General features: G+C 39.7%; 1 protein-coding gene across 1 annotated transcript in view; it reads right to left on the reverse strand.

Annotated features, from left to right (window-relative positions):
* Positions 1–18,033, reverse strand: part of TSPAN12 (tetraspanin 12) — a 47,853-nt gene extending 29,820 nt beyond the window's left edge. The window contains exons 1-3 of the mRNA XM_006026685.3: positions 18,003–18,033; positions 15,205–15,287; positions 14,301–14,436 (exon numbers count right to left, since the gene is read on the reverse strand). Of these exons, the coding sequence (XP_006026747.1) occupies positions 14,301–14,436; positions 15,205–15,284 (216 nt within the window). The 5' untranslated portion in view covers positions 15,285–15,287; positions 18,003–18,033. The remainder of the gene's footprint in view (positions 1–14,300; positions 14,437–15,204; positions 15,288–18,002) is intronic.
* Between the last annotated feature and the right edge of the window lie 942 nt (positions 18,034–18,975).

Here is an 18,975-nt window from a genome sequence, read left to right on the forward strand (position 1 = left end):
AGTTACTCTGATTGGCTCCTGGCACTTGCAAACCAGTACATCCCCTGATAAAATGCATCAGTTTCTTATTACACCAGGACAACTCTAGAACAGTCACAACAAGAGGGAGAGAGTACAAGCCAGGTTAATTCAGTGGTAATTGGAAGCAGGGGTGTGGCTAGCAAACAAAGTCAACTGTCACTGGACACCATAGAGAGGCGGTATTGTGGACTACTAAGAGCACTGATCTGCGAGAACTGAGAAACATTTCCTTTATTTAAGGAGGCATAAAACATATGCCTCCTTATTTGAAAAAGAGCAGTTTTGTTATAAATAACAGCAGTTTCTTTACATAATTTTTTTTTTTTAATTCCATCCCTCCTCCCCCAGTGGTTTTCTTGTTCCTAAGAAAAGATGAAGTGGGTTTTGTTTTGCAGGCTTGAGAAAAATCGCAACCCAGTTATAAAAACTGCAAGAGATAAGCAGCAGGCTTGACCTTATCAGACTAGCTCTCTTGCTTACAACATCTTTTTGGGTAATATGCCCTACATGGAAGCAGCGTCAAGAAAGATCTGAAAAAGGAAGGCAAGGGCCGAGAGGAGATTCCAAGGGTAAGCAGCTGCAGAATGAAACCTTAAGGGAAACTCTAAAAGACTGGTGGATATGGTATGTGAAACACGTGCCAAAAGATTCTAAGAGCGTTATGTGTAGCATTTCCCTGTGGTTAACAGTCTGAGAGTATCAGCCTCGTTCTTTTAAGAAGCAAGCCTTCCAGATATCTGTCTGCACCCTAAGAAATGTCATATGACCACCAGCAGAATGCTTGCTTACCAATGGGAAGCAAACCCTTTACTTGAGAAGTCCAGCAAAAGACACTGCTTTTTAAGTTGATGGCTATGGCTACTTTTGTTAGACAGGAGAACTAATAATAATAATGAACCACAGGCTACTACAAAGATCTGCAGGTCCAGTTTTTAAAACCTGATGTATGTTTTAAAAGGAACCTGGTGTACTTGTAAAGTGAGTAACACTAGAAGCATGGGAAACCAAAATCCTGTGTTTCTCTGCTTCTTCAGTGCAAACTTCCCACCAGTCTCGGTACCTCAACCCATCACCAAGGGGACTAATAGTTAATTTGTCATTCCCATTAAGAGATCACTTTATTTGCTTAGTGACACTACGTGCTGAGAGATAGGGGACAAGTCAACAAGAAAATAGACTGAAATCACTAATGCTCATTAGCTACTGACTACCACTCAAGCCATCAAATTCAATACTTGTCACAGTAAAATTAACAGAAAAATCCAGTAATTTGATGTCTGTTTCTCATTCACCCAAACAGTACAAATCTCTACCACACATTTGTTACTGTACAAATCATTTAAAACCTCTGGCCTTTTCAAAGTCCCTAGATTCCACTTGAGTTTTCCCCAGGTCTTCACAAACCTTTTGCGCTACTTCCTAGTGCAGAAAAGAAATCTCCAATTATAAAATTAGAATAATTTTGATATCAGTTTTGAGACATGTTCCAGCTCTTTTTTGGATGAATTCCTCTGCCATTTTTAGAGCATCTCTTCAAATGAGACAAACACATAATTCATTATGAAAAACAAAAGGCTTGTCACATGCACAGTCTTTTATGAGACATTAATTTGTTCTGATATAAACTTTTACTTTACCACTTCTCCATTAAAGAAAAATAATCAATGAATCAGAATTAGACTAATGCACCTTTCAAACAATTATTATGATTTATTTGCTAAGGCTCAGTTACTGCAAGGCAATGGGGCTCCAAGCAAACTCAAAGGTCCCTGCACAATTGGTATAAAATACTTAACAAGACATAGGTAAATGTAGTGCCTGTCCTAAGGAAATCACACACACCAATCCTCTTCCTTAACTCATACAATTTATATTAAAACCAAAAGGCTCTCTTTTTTGAACAATACAATATGATGAAGCCAATTATTCTTTTATGCAGACATCTTTCCCTGCTTTTCTTATCAAAACCACTTTACTGTACAACAAAAATCATTTCCCTAAATTTCAGCTCAATTCAATGCTAATACAAAGGCATTTTGCCCAAGCATACCCCAAAAGTGCTTCAGTTGTTCCCTGTTTCCAGATAAAGCTCCCAAAGGGAGTGAACTAAATGCTGTTCCACCGTCAAGTTACAGAACCAGGTCAGCAGCCCACTGTGATGTACAAACCCTCTCATTAGGTTGGTAGTTATATCACACTATGTTCCCTGCTACTACAGTTAGAAACCATTTTCCTACACAGCCATCTGATTGCCTGGCTGCTGGACAGTTCTCCCCTCTCCAGCAGTCTGGGTAACAGGATCCTAGTAGCATTGGCTCTGCCCTTGCACTATGAAATAGTGTTCCCAAGACAGCTGTTAGTCGCAAGGGGTGAGGGAAGCAGATGATTAGTATGAACAGAGGACATGCACTTGGATAGTTCCCAATCATTTGCAAGAGGATTTCTGGACACTCCTACCAGCTGACAGACTGTCCTGCTCATGGCCCATCTCCCACCCCATCCAGAATATGCAGCTGCCTATTTAAACTACTCGTTTTTACTGAGAAGCAGGAGTTACTCCAGTTGTAGTGTATAGTCAGAGTTCTGTGCAGAAAAGCAATGTCTACCTTTCCATATAATTAAGTGAAGAGAAGAAATATCATGGGGTGTTGAACACCCTGAACTCCCAAGGTCAAAATGAGTCCACTGGGAAGGACTAAACACTCTTTTCTGAATTGAGTATTGAGTATTACAAAGTATTTTTCTGAATTGAGTATTATGTTCTAGAGTATTCCTCTTATATGTTTAATTTATCTATATCATTTCCTGCCAGCACTGTAGTGTCCATACATCCTTTGTTCAACTTTCCAAGAAATCCCAGTACCACTAGGTTTTGGACCAGGAGCTACCCATAGAGAATAAGATGCAGTTGCCTTTGGATAGTTCCACCTGCGTGATGGAAGCTGCTCTTACATTTCAACACCTCTGCCTCATTTCTGGTAGTGGCTATCATTTTAACAGCTCCACAGCCCTGAAGAGTTCTTCCTTTCTATCATCTGCATTTGGCCTCAATGTTGCAACCTTTCCTTCCATGTGGAGAACTTTGCTGATGTTTCTGGTGTTCTTGTTGCCTCTAGATCAGACTACTGCAATATGCTACACCTTAAACCATTTGAAAGCTGAAGCAGAAATTACAGTTTGCTTAGTGGGCAGGCCTCTCCATGGGAATATATGGCTACAACCCTCCTTCCCAAAGCCATGATTAGCAAAGGCACATGTAGTAGTATAACAATGGATGGGCAAGCAGGGTAGAAGCCTACGGCACTGTCTAAGAGGGGCAGGGCAGCACCAGAATAGAGCCAAAGGCATGCCCTCATTTCTCCCTCCAGTACCAGCTCCAGCAGTGGGAAGGGCAGAGCAGTGGCGCCAGCACACGTACAGGAGCAGCAGCTGGAGGTTTTTTTGCTGCTGACACATCAGCAGCAAAAGAAGGTGACATCTTTCTCAAGTGCAGTGAACTGCCAGCCTATGCTCCTATATATGCAGTGCTGCTGCTGCTAGAGCTGGAGCCAGAGCCAGGAAGATACAAAATGCAGGGAGGAAAGAAGACACAGTACTGGCCAGTTATACACATGACCTGGAGACAGAAACTGGCAGAGTATTTTCTATGAAGGCGCTGGGATTTACTGCTGCTGCCATTTAAGCAAGCAGTCTACTAGGAAAATAACAGTTTTTGGAGCCAGAAATCCTATGCACAGTAAAATATACAGGGCTAATTTATATACTATGTTTTTCTTACAGACAACATGCACCTTTGGCCCCCAAATCATCCCCCAGATTGGGGTGCGTATATTCAACAGAGAAGATGGATTTTCTGATTGGGATTTGATTCCTGCCATACAGTGCAGCACCTGTTGCACTATTATTCAGGCAACTGAAGGAGTCAGTTGACATAATAGCTCACTGTTCTTCACTCCAGAGGTGTTAACAATCCTTCCATCGTGTCATGTTGTATGTTGTATGTGAGAAAATATCGTATATTTATGCCATACTTATCATTCAGCTGTAAGCACCTTCCAGTAGTGTAACATCCTTCATGTGTTAATTCTCTCATTATCTCCCGAGTGGGTAAGTACATGCAGTTGAGTCCTTTGCTTTGGGGTTGGGGTTTTTTTTGGTTTGTTTGTTTTGTTTTTGTTGTTTTTTTTACACACAACCACATGCACACACAGAGCTGCACAATTATGACAAAAAACACAAAATTAAAGAAAAGCTCCTTGCATTCAAGTGGAAGATGGCAAAGGTCCTTAATTCCTGAGGCACTCCATACCAATTTTGGGCAAGCCCTTGAGAAATCTCCATCTTCTGCACAGAAATGTTGCCCTGTGAAGAGGCCAGGCAATGTTAAAAGGCCAAGTTAATATTGCTTGTCACTGTTCACTCCTTTACTTGAATGAAATGCACTGGCCAGAAGAGTAAAACAATCTTTCCTTGGCCCAACGCTAATACAAAAACATCTGAATGTTATTAGAGAAGGAATGATTTTTGTGGGTGGCATCATTTATTGGATGAACTATATAGTTGGGAGGAATAGAGACAAATTTTCATGGTGGAAGTATTCTCCCTTAGGTCTTGCTGAACATTATTAGCTTATACATCCCTGTAAAAACATTCACCCTCAGGTTAAGTCAAATATAGAAAGTGCTAGTACAGAAGGAAAGGTTTTCAGAAAGTTAGTAGAACAGACAGTAGAGGGTTATACTGAAAAAATTGCAAACATTTAAGAAAAAAAAATAGTATAAGAAAAAAGAAAACTAAAAAGCACAACCTATTAAAAGCAATATAGCTATCTCCCAAGTATAAATAACCTGTATTTTAAAGAGTCACATGAATTTAAATTCAGGTACATTTTTAGTTTCTTAAAACACTGTTCTACAGCACTTACAAATACTTCAATCCATTTATCAAAAGACAGACAGGCAAATAAGCTTTGAGAATCATTACAGCCAAAATGTACTAAGCATCAGCAATCACAAATAATTTTAAGGTTTTAAAAGTCCAGAGTATACCTTTTAAAAGCCATTCACAAAACTGCACGCTCTTTTTTCCCCCCAGCTACATCGTAAGTTTTAATAAACAAGCTGATGAAAGGAATGGGATCAGAAATTGAGGTATTCCAGTCTCTATCCTGTCTAACTAACCTCTACAGACCTCACGCTAAGTATCTCGTCAGTTGTTTATTTTTTCTCTTTCACTGGTTGGTTGTTTAATAATAAGCAAATTCTTATAGTTAGTAAATTACAAAATTCCAAAGCCAAATATTTGTACAAGGTAATGGAGCAGCTTCGATTTTGTTAATACTGCACTTGGGTCACAACAGATATCCATATAACCACAACAATACCTGCTGCCACAAAAAACACTCTTATTTCTAAGCTGTCTCTGCCACAAACTCATGCTGGCAAGAGCAATGACTTGCTGCAGAGAGACAAGCGTTGCCATAGTTTTCCACAACTAGAATTCTACAAGAAACAAGATTTCCTTCCAGAAACCCACACCTGGACTTAAATAGACTTCTTGCTCTGTAATAAAGAGTCAGATACAATTCTCTTTGACACCCTTCCCCACTGACTTAAATGGAAGTGCATGGATGTAAAAGAACTTGCTCCGAAATAAATAACATGATACATTAGTTCAAACTCAGACCATGTTTGTCTGAGCATGGACATATTTTCTCTTACGCTACTGAGAAATACAAATCCTTTGACCTTAGCTAATATTACAGAACATTTCACTGCATCTATACAACATAACTTAGTTTAACAATGCTTAAAGTCATTTGTGGCTGAATTCAATTATTTAAACAACTTGGTCTGGCTGGTGTGGATAAGGGCAAAACACATTATAACCTGTTGTACAATTCAGCTGTAATTAAGTGAAACCCACGTTATTACACACAGTTATTTTGGCTGTGTACAGAGGATCTTACAATATTTATATGCCAAACAATATTTATTTTCCTGCCAGTTTTGTGATGAAAGTTCTCAGTAAGGGGATTTGCCCCATCTACTATCAAATATATATTTCCCACAGCTTTCCTTTTAATAAAAAGGAGTACAGGGAATATTTAATCCTGTTCTGTTTGAATGCTGTCATTAGGGAAAAACTCACTTATCAAGCAGAATTTGAAATGAAAACATTTTTTTTAAATTTAAAACCAGGATATTTTTTAGTAGGATCTTCATTAACCATCCATGTCAAGTGACACTTTACTCTTATTGTTGTAACAAGATAAGAATTTTCAGGAAACTAGCACAGCCTTAGGGCAATTCTCAGATGATTTGTGCATGCCCATCTTTTTCTGCAAAAGAGCAATGTGAACAATTTTGCCTTAAAAAAATCCAAAATGTGTGTGGCCTCAATCCAACAGCACAGCAGGACTTGAATGCATTTAAAATATAAGACAAGAACACTTTTTTGGATAATGAAAATGAAAAACACATTTGGATAGAAAGAGCATTCAAAATGCACCTATATGCATTTACAAGCATGTGGAAATAAAGCTAGAATTAAAATGCATAAGGTAGGTAACTCAATGGTTTGAATTACCATAAATTGAGCATAATCTAAAAGACTGGGAATTATGGGTTCTCTTCAATTATATATATAAAAAAAAATCACAATAAACTTTAAAGGGAGATTTTCAAAGGCATAATAGACAGACAGTCAAACTAACAATCAAAGAGATGTGGGAAACTATCTGTCCTTTGTACCTTTGAAATTCACCCCCTAAATACAGGTTTAGGTGACCTACTTTAAGTATACACGTTTGAAAACACTGACCCTAATATTCATTAATGCAAAGAAAATGTTAGTTTTTAAGAAAAAGTGAGGATGTTTTAAATAAAATCTAATAATGTTAATGGCCCAGTATTCATATAAACCCAATTACTGCAGTAGACCTTGAAGACCTCCATTAGGGGAGAAATTATTTCCATTTTACTGCTGTAGATTTCAGCCACAAAGAGACATTAAAGGCCAGGCCAAATTGTTCCATAGGCACCTACAACAGACTAGGTTCCTATTTACCTAGGCTTCTAATGCACCTATACTCATACCTGACACCTGCTCCAACATGTGCTAATTAGCAGACATCAGAGCAGACTCAACTGAGTCTGCTGAAACATGCTAATTATCACCCTCCAGCAATCTCAGCGTCACGTGTATTCAGCATCCCGCCCTTTAAAGTGCCCCTGCCGCCACTTTGAAGCACAGGATACTGAATACACAAGACACTATGGGCGCTTTAATGAGAGTGGCTCCTGAGAGCCGCTCTAATTAAAGTGACCCCTAACCTCCAACCTGGAGCATATATAAAGATGCCCCAAGACTTGGGCTTCTGAGCATGTTCAAGAACAATTTTGCAACGCAGACTAGTGCTGAAGCATCAAGTTCAATTAAAAAAAAGCAGTGGCAATGACCCACTTTTAGCATAATAATCTACACCTGGGGCACTCATTCGAACATGGAAGACATGAGTCACAGGTCCTCTTCACCCTGAGAGAATTCAAATCTGCATCTCCCACTTCTTCAGAGTCCCCTAACCACCAGGCTACATAATAGGCTGTGTGGGAACAATATTCAACCCACTGTTGAAACTGGGAAGCCAAGAATGCAAGAGAAGAAGCAAAAGAGAATGCAACTCTGTAGCTAGGTGATATGTAGCTCAGACGGTCAAGTCCTTGGTTCTGTTCCCTGAACTATTTGTACACTTTAAAATTTAACAGTCATTGATTAGTAAAACAGAAACAAAGCTGGCAGTAAGTTGTGCAAAAGGTAACTGGATCCCAAATGAAGGGAGAAGCCTAACATGCATTCCAACTTAGGGAAAGGAGCACAGACACAGTACTGGTTTTAGTATTTCCTTTTAGCTACCTCCAGGCATCTCCAGGTTTTCTCGGTTGTCCTTTGGAGCACCTACTTCCCACCATTCTCTATATGCAGAGCCTGGGTGTTGAACTTTCCCTGTTTGAATTGCTCTGAGTCTCCTTATGGACTCTACAGGGTAGGGCTCTCCAACTTCTAAGTGGCCAATGGCTGCATGCTTAACAGCCTGCACCAGCGGGGGCCATACGCTGCAGGAGCAGCATGAGACACTGGCCCCCTGGGTCATACACCATGCAGGAGCCCCCTGGCTACGCCAAGCACATGGGCACCTAGCCTCACCCTCAGCTCCCTGGCCACAGGCGCTCCCCACTGCACCACACTGCACAGGCACTCAGAGCTGTGGGCTCCCACATGCTGTTTTGCCCCCTGGGGAAAGGGCTGTACGTGGAAGCTGCAGAAGGGAAATCCAGAGTAGTTTGATGCTGCAGCCTTAGTAATGTGGGGGAACAGCAGCCAGGTGGGGTACCCCTGCTGGTTATGTATGAGGTTATGAGTTATGTATACGTAACCTCAGTAACCAAATCTGACCAACTCAAATCACCCTCTTAAACAAGACGGGAAAAATACCACCCACAACATCCTTGCCTCTCAGACAAGACACTTCAATTAGTTAGCTAAGGTATTCCAGTTTAGATGTAGGTTGCTCATGTAGCTATGTACATCTGTCCTAAGTGACTTGCCCAATGTCACAAAGAAAGCTTAGCACAGTAGAGATCAGAACCCAAATCTCCACATCCTCAGCTACTGCCCAACCCACTCACCCACCCTTTCACTCTATATAATAATTTTTAATAGCTGGTAAGCCAAAACTTCAATAAACCAGTGTGTCTACTTCTGCTATGATATAATGTGATGAGAATGAAGTTATCTTCAGATAAGGACAGCAGTATTCATTGCCCCAAATCGTCAAAAGTCAGTTAGCATATCAGTGACAACAGGGTCATAAAAAAATAGCAATACCAAAAAGTGTGTTTGTTTGCAAGATAATCCTATCAGTAACCTATAATACTGTTAAATATAATTTAGCCAAACAACAGGAAATACAATCTAAATTTAAAAACAGACAACAGGAAAGCAAGACTTCCTTGTTCTGGAATATGTATTCCCAGCACTGAAAAATAATATAGGAAATTATTTACTAATGGAGATCCCTTTTGTGTTCTTTGTGTCAAAAAATTAAAAAGGTGTTTTTATAATACATAAACACTGTGCCTTTAATAGTATCTAAGATGGTATTATCTTGTGTCATAAAGAATCAAATGCATTTAATTAAATGTGCCCATTAAGCATTTTTTTTATTTACAAACCTCTATAATTTATTCAGGCAATTTTTTTTCCACTGTGTATCCTATCTGAGGGAAGTTTTCTAGGCACAAAGTATCAGTAGAAGAAAGCTAATGGAAGTAAAGACATCTAAATGCACTTTATGCCTTTGAAAAACCCTATTACTGTAGATTATATGGAAGAGACACAAAAGATTATCATTTAAGTTAGAAATACGAAAGCAATTTTTTTGTTTGTTTTACCTGAGCAGTTATATTAGAAGATGACCTGTAAGTCTGAAAGATGAAAACCCTGGAAGACCCTTGAGCATTACACATGGCCTAATATACTGATGTTCCTTTCACGAATTTATTACTGTAATAAATGGAGCATTTTAAAGAGAAATCTCATGCTTTGTAAGCAGGTTTTTTGCCTAAATATGGCAACAGTAAAATTCAAACCTAAATCATTAAACATTAATTTCTTTTCACCATGCATTACATTTTATCCTATATTAAACAAGATTACCAATCCCAGAAAAGGGAAGAATGTCCCAAATTCCCAGGATGTCAATAAAAATTAAAGCAACTCTGGATCCCTCAGGATTTTGACCCTAAATTAATATTATTATCATTTCTCTTTCTGCCTGTTTCTTATATTCACACTCTTACTGAGATTCACAACTCTATAATTTTATTCATTCTCAAACATTTTAGACTCTGGCTAGAAGATAACAAGCAATGCAACATGATTGTATTTGTACTTTTAAATTACAAGTTGACTTACTTCATTAACAGATTTATTATATCTGTTTATTTTTAATTAAAAGCTAAGTTTATACTATAAGAGGTAGATTTTTCATATTAACATTTGCACTGTAAGACTAGTGCTGTTAAGCTGCACTACTTTTGGAGCTAAGAGTTATGTCTGCTTCATCACATCAGCAGCAAACAAGCCAAGCTGAAATTTTATGGTCTTGTCTCAGTGCTTAGTGACAAATAGTCTAGACTGCAATACTCAACCACATGCTGGCAATCTCTGAAGAAATTCTCAGAAAGGTGCAAAAAAAAGTCTGTCACCTAAAGAATCCACTTTCACTGTAGGATTTTAGTCATTAGTGATGCAGAGCAGGAAAATTGGCATTATTATAGTTGCTCTTAATGCACATGAAGTCTTTGTTATTTAAAAAATAAAAATTACATCTATGCCAGTCCCAGTTCTACAAGAAACCTCAGAACCTATGAGTTTCAAAGAGCCACACAGCATTTTGACAAGGTACTGACATTATACTTTTATTGGTTTAAATGATTAGAAACCGGTCTCGACCTGTAGCAGAACAGAAGTTCAGTACACACAGACTGGTTTAAAAATGGTGGAACCTGGTCCAAGCCAGGCAGTCTAAATGTCCTCCCGCCGTCCCCCTCAAGGACGAACGTGTGTTCTGTTTGCGACGGAGTTAAACTATGCCCCTTACAGAAAGCCATGTACCTTAGATTGATTCTGCCTTGGGCTTTTTGAATGTCTGTATCTAGCCTTTATGTACATATATATAAAGCAGAGATTGCTATATTTAGTTCTATATATATCATATCTCTACAAATGCAAACTTTATTTTCAGCCATCTAGGAGCTTTCACAGTTTAGATCACTGTCAACTGACCATATGTAGGCAATAGAAAATGATAAATATCTTCTTGTGATTACATTTTGTTGCTATTAAGCAGGGTAAACATGTCAGTTTAGTTTACATGTACATTGCACATTAAGATGAAAGCTTTAAAGAATTTTAACTGCAATGTAAAATTTCAAAAACAAAATTAGAACGATGATGGTTTACTGCAAAAAGCCTATAGCGGTACAAATTTTCTAATGATAGCATGACTGGCTTTTAATTAAAAAGTTTAAAGTATTCAATTATATTAATGAATTCATGTTTTTAGTGCCTGTGTTTTAAGATTTTATGGTTTTATCAGGCTTTACAAAAACTTTCAATTAGAATGCTTCCTGACAACTTTAGATTTGCGTCCCTCATTTTTGTCTTTAAATCATGTTAGCTGTTTATATATCAAGGAAAAATAAAAGCATGATTGAGGAGATTGTTAATGTTCTACGCCAAGTTTCTGTCCTTATCTTTTGGTTCATCTGGTCTTACAAAAGCTCTTTCTGTTCATCCATCACTTTTCTGATTAGTTTGATGAATGAAGTATTGACTCATGCCTGCACATCTCTGCAGTACAGCAGGATTCTACTTATTTAACAATTAGTCAAAGAGGGTGGCATACATAGGAAGATACGATTTATTTTTTGCTTATCAGTTTATTTAGCAAGAACCAGTTCTCAGGCTCCTGAGAGTGAAATATTTCAAGTTAAGCTTTAGGAATGTCTTGTTTTGATTTAATGTAATTTGACTGCTTAAAACACATTAAATAAATTTATTTCCAGATTATGTTCAAAGCTATAAACCATCTCTTCTCTTTCAGTGGCATTCTAAATAATCCAAGAAAAAAGACCTGATACAGTTTTAATAATTTTACTATTTTTAATTAAGTTTTTAAAAAACGTAAAGCACTATTTCAAAATTGAAGACCAATAAGAATATTAAGATTTAATACAAAGCATCATAATGTATTCCCTCCTAATTTTTTTTCATTTACTGCAATTGCTATGGTTCTTTTTCTTCTTCATGTAATAAAAATGTTTTATAAAAAAAATTTCACAGCTCTGGGAAAAAGCCTCACTAACAAAATCTAAGGGTTTCAGAATAAATTTAATCATATTTTAATTGCTTTTCTATTTACAGAATATAAAAATGATTTGCAAAATATTTTTATGGTTTAAAAAATAACCTAGTAACAACTAATGCTTGTGAGATAAATACAAAGATTGGGTAAGTAACATTAGAAAGTAATTATGCAGTCAGGCACTATAGAATCATTATCTTTAACAATGTGTTTTTAAACCTGCTCCCATTTGCTTTAAATGGTGCAAAATCAAGTCCTAAAAATGTATTACTATTACATTACTAGAAGATATTAGTGTTAAAATGAGAGAGTTTCCCCAAATTATACAACTGTGAACAACATTCATCATACTGAGATTTTAAGAAATAGTTTAGAGGGCAAATACTATCTACCACTCCTACAATTAGCAAAACATTATGGTATTATGGAGCTTTCAATGGAACTATTAAACAAAACAGCTCTCTCAAACAGTCAAGGGTTATAGGGGCTGTCTCTCAGAGGGCCGTGACTATATTGCATAGATTTATAATATTTTTCCATTAAATCAGTAGTGTAACTGAATGAGGGCCTCATTCCTGAGCACCAACTTAGGGGGGCATCAACTTTGAGGGGCACCAAAATGGAGCCCCCTGCTGCCCCAAGTCTTTGCCACAGCAGAAACAGCCCTATACTACCTGGCTGATGGAGCTGGGTACATGGACAGCTAGGGCAGGTAAAACCACTCTCCACCCTCTTTCCTCCCTCCTCCAAGGGGCAGGAGAGTTTTGCTTAGAACATGAAACTCATTAGTTATGCCTCTACATTAAAGAGAGCAAAGAAATTGATATTAGGTACAGCTCACATATCCTTCTACCTTTTTTCTCCCTAGTTTCTGTAAAAATTGTGAGTCCCAAGCTTCATAGAGTTATATTAGAAAAAATCCATGTGTGCAGTGCAGTGCAGTGCAGCAGTAGAAATTTGCAAGGGTACCTGATATGTTCTGGTATTGAGAAACAGCAGGACCCCAGCTTCATTACTCCATAGATATTCCTTCAGCTAAAAGATTTCATTTGTCTTTTTACTCTCATTGGAATTACAGTGATAAGTATAGGTCCAAAAAAATACTGCACCCCAGTTCAGTAGTCCCAACATGGGACCCAATTCAGCAAGGTACTAAACACCAGATTTAAAAAAAAAAAATCATGGATTTCACTGAGCATTAAATATCTATAAATATTTTAAAACATAAGTTTCTTGCACAAGATTATCTAGTGACATCAATCTCAAAGTGTTTTAACATCCACAGGAAGAAGGAAGTTGGCAATCTGAAACTGAACTTTAAATTACCTACAACCAAGTACCACTGCAGACACAAGTAACACATTTCATTTCATGGTGTATAAATTGAGTTTTGAAGCCCAATTTTTAAATTCAACCTCTTAAAATTCAACCTCAACTTATACACTGTATCATTGTCCCCTGCGGGCTCGGCACTGGGCTGGCGCAGCCCAGACAGCACTGCCTGTAGGGGATGACGGCAGACCAGCCAAGCACCAAGCCCAGCACCACTCGTAGGGGATGGGACAGGGACAGGGCCAAGCTCAGTGCTCAGCTGGTGTGGCCCAGACAGCACCACTTACAGGGGATGGGGCCACGCCACCCAAGCCTGGCCCTGTCCCCTGCAAGTAGCACTGTGGCATGTGTCTACCCCCCAGGTGCCTAGCCCACGTTGACCCCATATTTCTGATCCAAAAAGTTAGGTTAGTTAGGTAAGTTAGTTACACTGGATCTACAAAATTCCTAATTTTTTGGATCAGAAAAATGGGGTCAGCTTATACAATATGTCAACTTACACACTGTGAAATATGGTAAAAGAATTAAGCTCTGCAGCTGCCTCACTGCACTTCCAAATCAGTTGGTTATGTCAGCTTAAGTGTTGTTATTTGTCCCTACAATTGACTGCAGGGGGAAGAAAAAAGAACCCAGGGTTAATTAACCAGTTAGTAAGCAGAAGTCAAAGCAATAATCTTATGATTTGTTTCAGATCACAACTACCCATGCTCCTGCACTGATCAGCACCACATTTCTTCTCCCTGAATCATCCTATGCTACTAACACTAACAACATTTTTGCAAATGACATAGCTTATCTTTCAAACATAACTTAATGCGTTCTGCACAATAAAATCTTCCCTACAGTGTGCTTTGCAATTATAATAGTATATAATATTATAACATTAATATCATAACTCAACCAGAAAAAAGTTACACAGATATGGTGTTTATCAAAGACAATGATTATTAACACTTTTCTTCTGAGTTTAAATAAGGCAGAAGTTAACTGGGTTTGAAGATTAATGAATAAAACATACCCATACAAGAAGCAATAGGTTTCTTTTCACTGTGCCACAGTACCCTAACATCCCCACGATGATAAGGAAGCAACAGACTGCAATCATGACTGGATGGACCACGGGAAAATAAGTCAGAATGACAGCTTCCTCCACCCTAAAAACAAACAAAACCAGTAACAAAATAAAGAACTACACTGTAAACACAGAAACTACAAGTAGAATAGTAACATTGTAATCTGTAATGAAAATGTTTATTAGTTGTCACATTGTTTAAAATGTCCTACCAGTTTTTGATCACAGAAATTAATTATTCTGTGTTTGAAAATCATAGATTTCCTGAACATATGGAAGGTTGAATACTTACAAAGCAGGTGCTTTTTGCTCTGCATTTGTACAGTATCTAGCACAATGGTCCATGCCTAGGACACCTGATGCTACAATAATAAAACTAAAGATAATGCTTGCATCTCGAAAATGTAATAGAAAGTATTCAAAATATGCTGTAGAGTAATATACCAACAGGGTTAGTCAGGGACATAGCTTTTCGAGGAAACAGATTTTCATAGGTCCCCTGGAAAGCAGGAGCACCCCATGACACCAAATGGTAAGCCATAGAATTCATCCTCCAGTCCTCCCCCAAACTACATTCCTGGAATAGGAAGCCAAAATTCATCACTGACAATAAAAAAAGGCAGAGAGAACAAAAGTGGGCAGGACAAGGCAAAAACTAAATTTGTTCTTCTCTGATTTCAGCAACACCACAAATAATTGTAAAATATCCCTTTTAATAAAAAAAATTAGAATGACTTCAAAGGACTGCTTCTCCATAGAAAACTTAATTAGGAAACCAGATACTTTGGATAAACTATGCACAGCAGCATCATTCAGCTACATATAGTATCAGATTTAAAGATAGACTTACCTTGTTTCTGCAGTTAAAGTGAGAACATTATTCAGGTAGTCCCTCATCCAAGCAGACACACCCAACACGCTAATGGACATCAACTAAAAAAAAAAGTGTTGTTGTTTACCAAGCATCTAAAAAAATTAAATACAGGATTAATCAGTCATCACCAATACTGGTTGCAAAGATAATCATTTATCAGAACAAAATACTCCCCCTGCCCCCAAGTTGTGCTTACATGTGCTGAAGTTGAGTTTTTGCCTAAGTATTTAGGGAAGCATAATTATCATCCCTCTTCCGGTTCAGTTATTTGGTGCCTAGGAAAGTCTAATGTTTGCTTTCCCACCTGCATAGCAGTGGACGCTAATAATGGTTGAATCCATAAAACTACACACACTGGGGAGTGAAGAGCTTTGGAGGAGATTTACCTCTGCTTCTAACATCAGTAATTACTGTGGAGTTCCCAACAGAACTCTGCTGGTTACTATGAATCACATGTGCAGAGCCAGTAAAGGACAATCCAAGACCCAGCTCAGCTAAGACAGACACGGATATTAGAATAAGGTGTCACCTTACTCTAATATAGTACAGTGGTCTAATGACTAAAGTACAGAAACACAGTGGTCTGGCGATTAAATTCGGAAGAACTTGGTTCAGTTCCTCACTCTTACACAGACAATATGTCCTTGGGCATGCCACATGCCTGTTTCCCCATCTGTAAAACAAAGTAACACTACTTTCTTTGTCTATTTAGACTATATGGAACAGTCTCACATAGGCATCTTACTGCTGCCTTGATTAGGTTTCTAAATCGAGGAGAGAGGAAGGAGTTCAGACACAAACTTTTCTTTAGCATTCTTTATTGATTAGTTTAGGCATTCACTTAAACACATACATGCAGTGTTAGCTGTTGTATATCCCTTTTCTGGGCATGTAATTCTCGCCTTACACTCCTTAGGGCAGGGGTGGGCAATTATTTCAGAGGGAGGGAGGGCAGCTTAATGAGTTTTGGTGAGCTGTCAAAGGCCACATGGGCAGTCCTGCACCTTGACAGTTGCCCTGCCCCCTTGTCACCATTTTGGGACTGGAAGTCCCACCCCCAACCCCTGACCTTTGCCACCAGTAGTCCCTCCCCTTGCCCCCCCCCCGAAAATACTCTTTTTGGGAGTGGGGGGTTGATATCTTAGAACCAGAAAAAAACCAAATCATACACTAGAAGTCAAGCACCTCCTATAACATATTTTAATTGCATTACAAAAAATATTTTTGTCATGATTTATGTTTGAGTAGTGTATAAAGAGATGACTGCATAATAACTCAAAGATAAATTCTTAGTTTTATATATGGTGGGGCAGGGTACGGTGGTGTGTGTGTGTGGTGGAGTGGGGGGTGGTAGGATGTGGGGGTATGGCAGTGTGTTGGGGGCACAGGTCATGTTGGGGGGTAGTGCATATGTGGGGAGTTGTGGGGGCAGGGCGTGGGTGTGAGGGAGGGTGAGGGAGTGTTGAGACCCCCCTACATGCCCCCATGGCACAGCAGCAGCAGCCGGAGTGCTCAGGGTGTAGGCGCCCAGAGGGCTGCAGCTCCAGCCAGCACTGCACGTCACAGCAAGAGGCACAACCTCTGCTGGGCTGTCTGTATCACTGGGGCTCCTTGCCACTCACGCACAGCCCCTGTGCTTGCACAGCACAGGGGGGAAGCCCCATGTGCTGGAGCCAGCTGCCTTCCCTGCCAGGGCTGCGCAGCACAGTAGGGACACCTCAGGCACTGGAGCCAGCTCCTTCCCTGCCAGGGCTGCACTGCAGGGGAGGGAAGCCCCAGGTGCCTTCCCCTGGGGGGGGCAGGGAAGGCAGCCAGCTCCAGCACCTGAGCGGTGGCAGCAGCAGCAGGCAGGGCTTCAGGACACAGGGCTACTTACCATGAGGCAAGCGGGGGGTCCCCATATACCCCCCCTCTCTCACACCCACACGCAACCCTCCCCCCTCCCCGAGTTCCATGCTGCCACCAGCCCCAGCCCCAGCCCCATGCTTTTGCCACCTGCAGACCCGCACCTGCCACTTCCCTACCTGATGCCCACAGCCAGCAGAAGACCAAGGAGCTGCATGCTGGTTGGCCAGGCTGTTCCACCCACAAGGGTGGGAGCAAGACAATAGGGTGTGTTTGGGGCTGTGTGTACATGCAGGCACTTTGCTCCCACTTTCGTGGGTGGAATGGCTGGGTGGGGCACAATTTGTTGGTGGCTGCCACAGGCCAGATGAAAGTGCTTGGTTGGCCAGTTCCAGCCGGCGAGCCATATTTTGCCCACCCCTGCTTTAGGGTCATAAGCATCTAATTCACAGTTGTAAATTCCACTCCAAGAGCCAGGTGCCTACAAAGCATGGTAGACATTAAGCATTGTTACACTAGAGACCTTTTGTGTATCTGAGTCCACACTCCTTAGATCACAAACTGTCTATGACTTCTGCATGTAGAGCAGAGGGCAGAGTGGCACTTTACAGACGAACTCATTCAGAATGGCAACGGAACTGTTCCGCCTGCTGGCAGCTTCTCAAAACTCAATTCTAGATTTATCCATTTTTGGTTTCCTTCACCTTGGTTCAGAAACACAGCAACACACGTACCAATGGTGCTCCTAAGTACTGCATCTAAACCAGAGATTCTCAACCAAGGTGCCATGGCACCTTAGGGTGCTTTGAAATTCTTTCATGTGGGCCACAGGGTGCCATACAAAGTTACCACTGTTAGGTGTGTAAGCATGATTCACAAGATAAACCCAGACATTTAAAAAAGAAATCTTTAGTGTTAAACATTCTGACCTGTTGTGGTCTTTTTGAGTTCTTTGCAACAGAAGAATTGCTCTATTGTTTTTCTGTAGTGAAAAAAATAGTGAAAACTGAGAACTGGCATTTTCCAAGGGCCACCTTAACTCTAAAAAGATTGAGAACCACTGATCTAAATGGCTCTAATTATTAACAACAGTACCTCTTTTGGAGGAGTCCCAGATTGTCCTGTACCTAGTTCAGTGCTAGCTACTGACTTTATGTGTGCCCTGATACTGCCCAAAAGCATGTATGAGGAACGGTTTAACTAGTGCAAAATTAATGCATTACAACAACTCCTCTGTGTCTTTATCAAGTTCTTGGAATTCTTTGCCTTTGCCTGAAGCACGCTTATAGCAGGCTATTTCTGTCTTAAACATTTCATGATACGTCCTAGTAGCTATTTCATCCCTTCTTTTCAAAATCATTGCACATAATAGAGAATGCAATCCTGGCTCTGCGCAGCATCAGCAGGAGCTTCAGGTATTCAATCTGCTATGTACATATTCTTAAAAGTCAGTACAACTGTGATACACAGTCTGCATATCTGTGTGTCACTGCACATTTTCTTAAAGCTCCATGGGATCTATTTTGGTTGGGGAAATAGCAACAAGATTTTCTTCTGCTCTGCCTTGACTGCTACTTCAGGAAGCTATGAGCAGTGGAAAGAATACAGAAGATTTGGGTTTATTCCTCAGCTAGACTCCAGGAAGGGGAATCTTCCCTGGAAGGAAACAGTAGGAATGTAAGATAGGTATTTACAAAAAGATGTAAGACTACTAAGCACATGTCCCAAGCACTTCTGACATTCTGAATGACTCCCCTTCCTATGTCATGGTCAACAGCGAACTCAAATTATTTTAACACCTCCCCCTCACCCCCCGTCCAGATAGATGTGACAGAATAATACAAGCGTTTATTGATGTTACATCTCAGTATTTCTACTGGAGGGAATTCACCCTACTCTATT

Source organism: Alligator sinensis, unplaced genomic scaffold (genome assembly GCF_000455745.1).
Source record: "Alligator sinensis unplaced genomic scaffold, ASM45574v1 scaffold65_3, whole genome shotgun sequence".
NCBI classification, from domain to species: domain Eukaryota; kingdom Metazoa; phylum Chordata; order Crocodylia; family Alligatoridae; genus Alligator; species Alligator sinensis.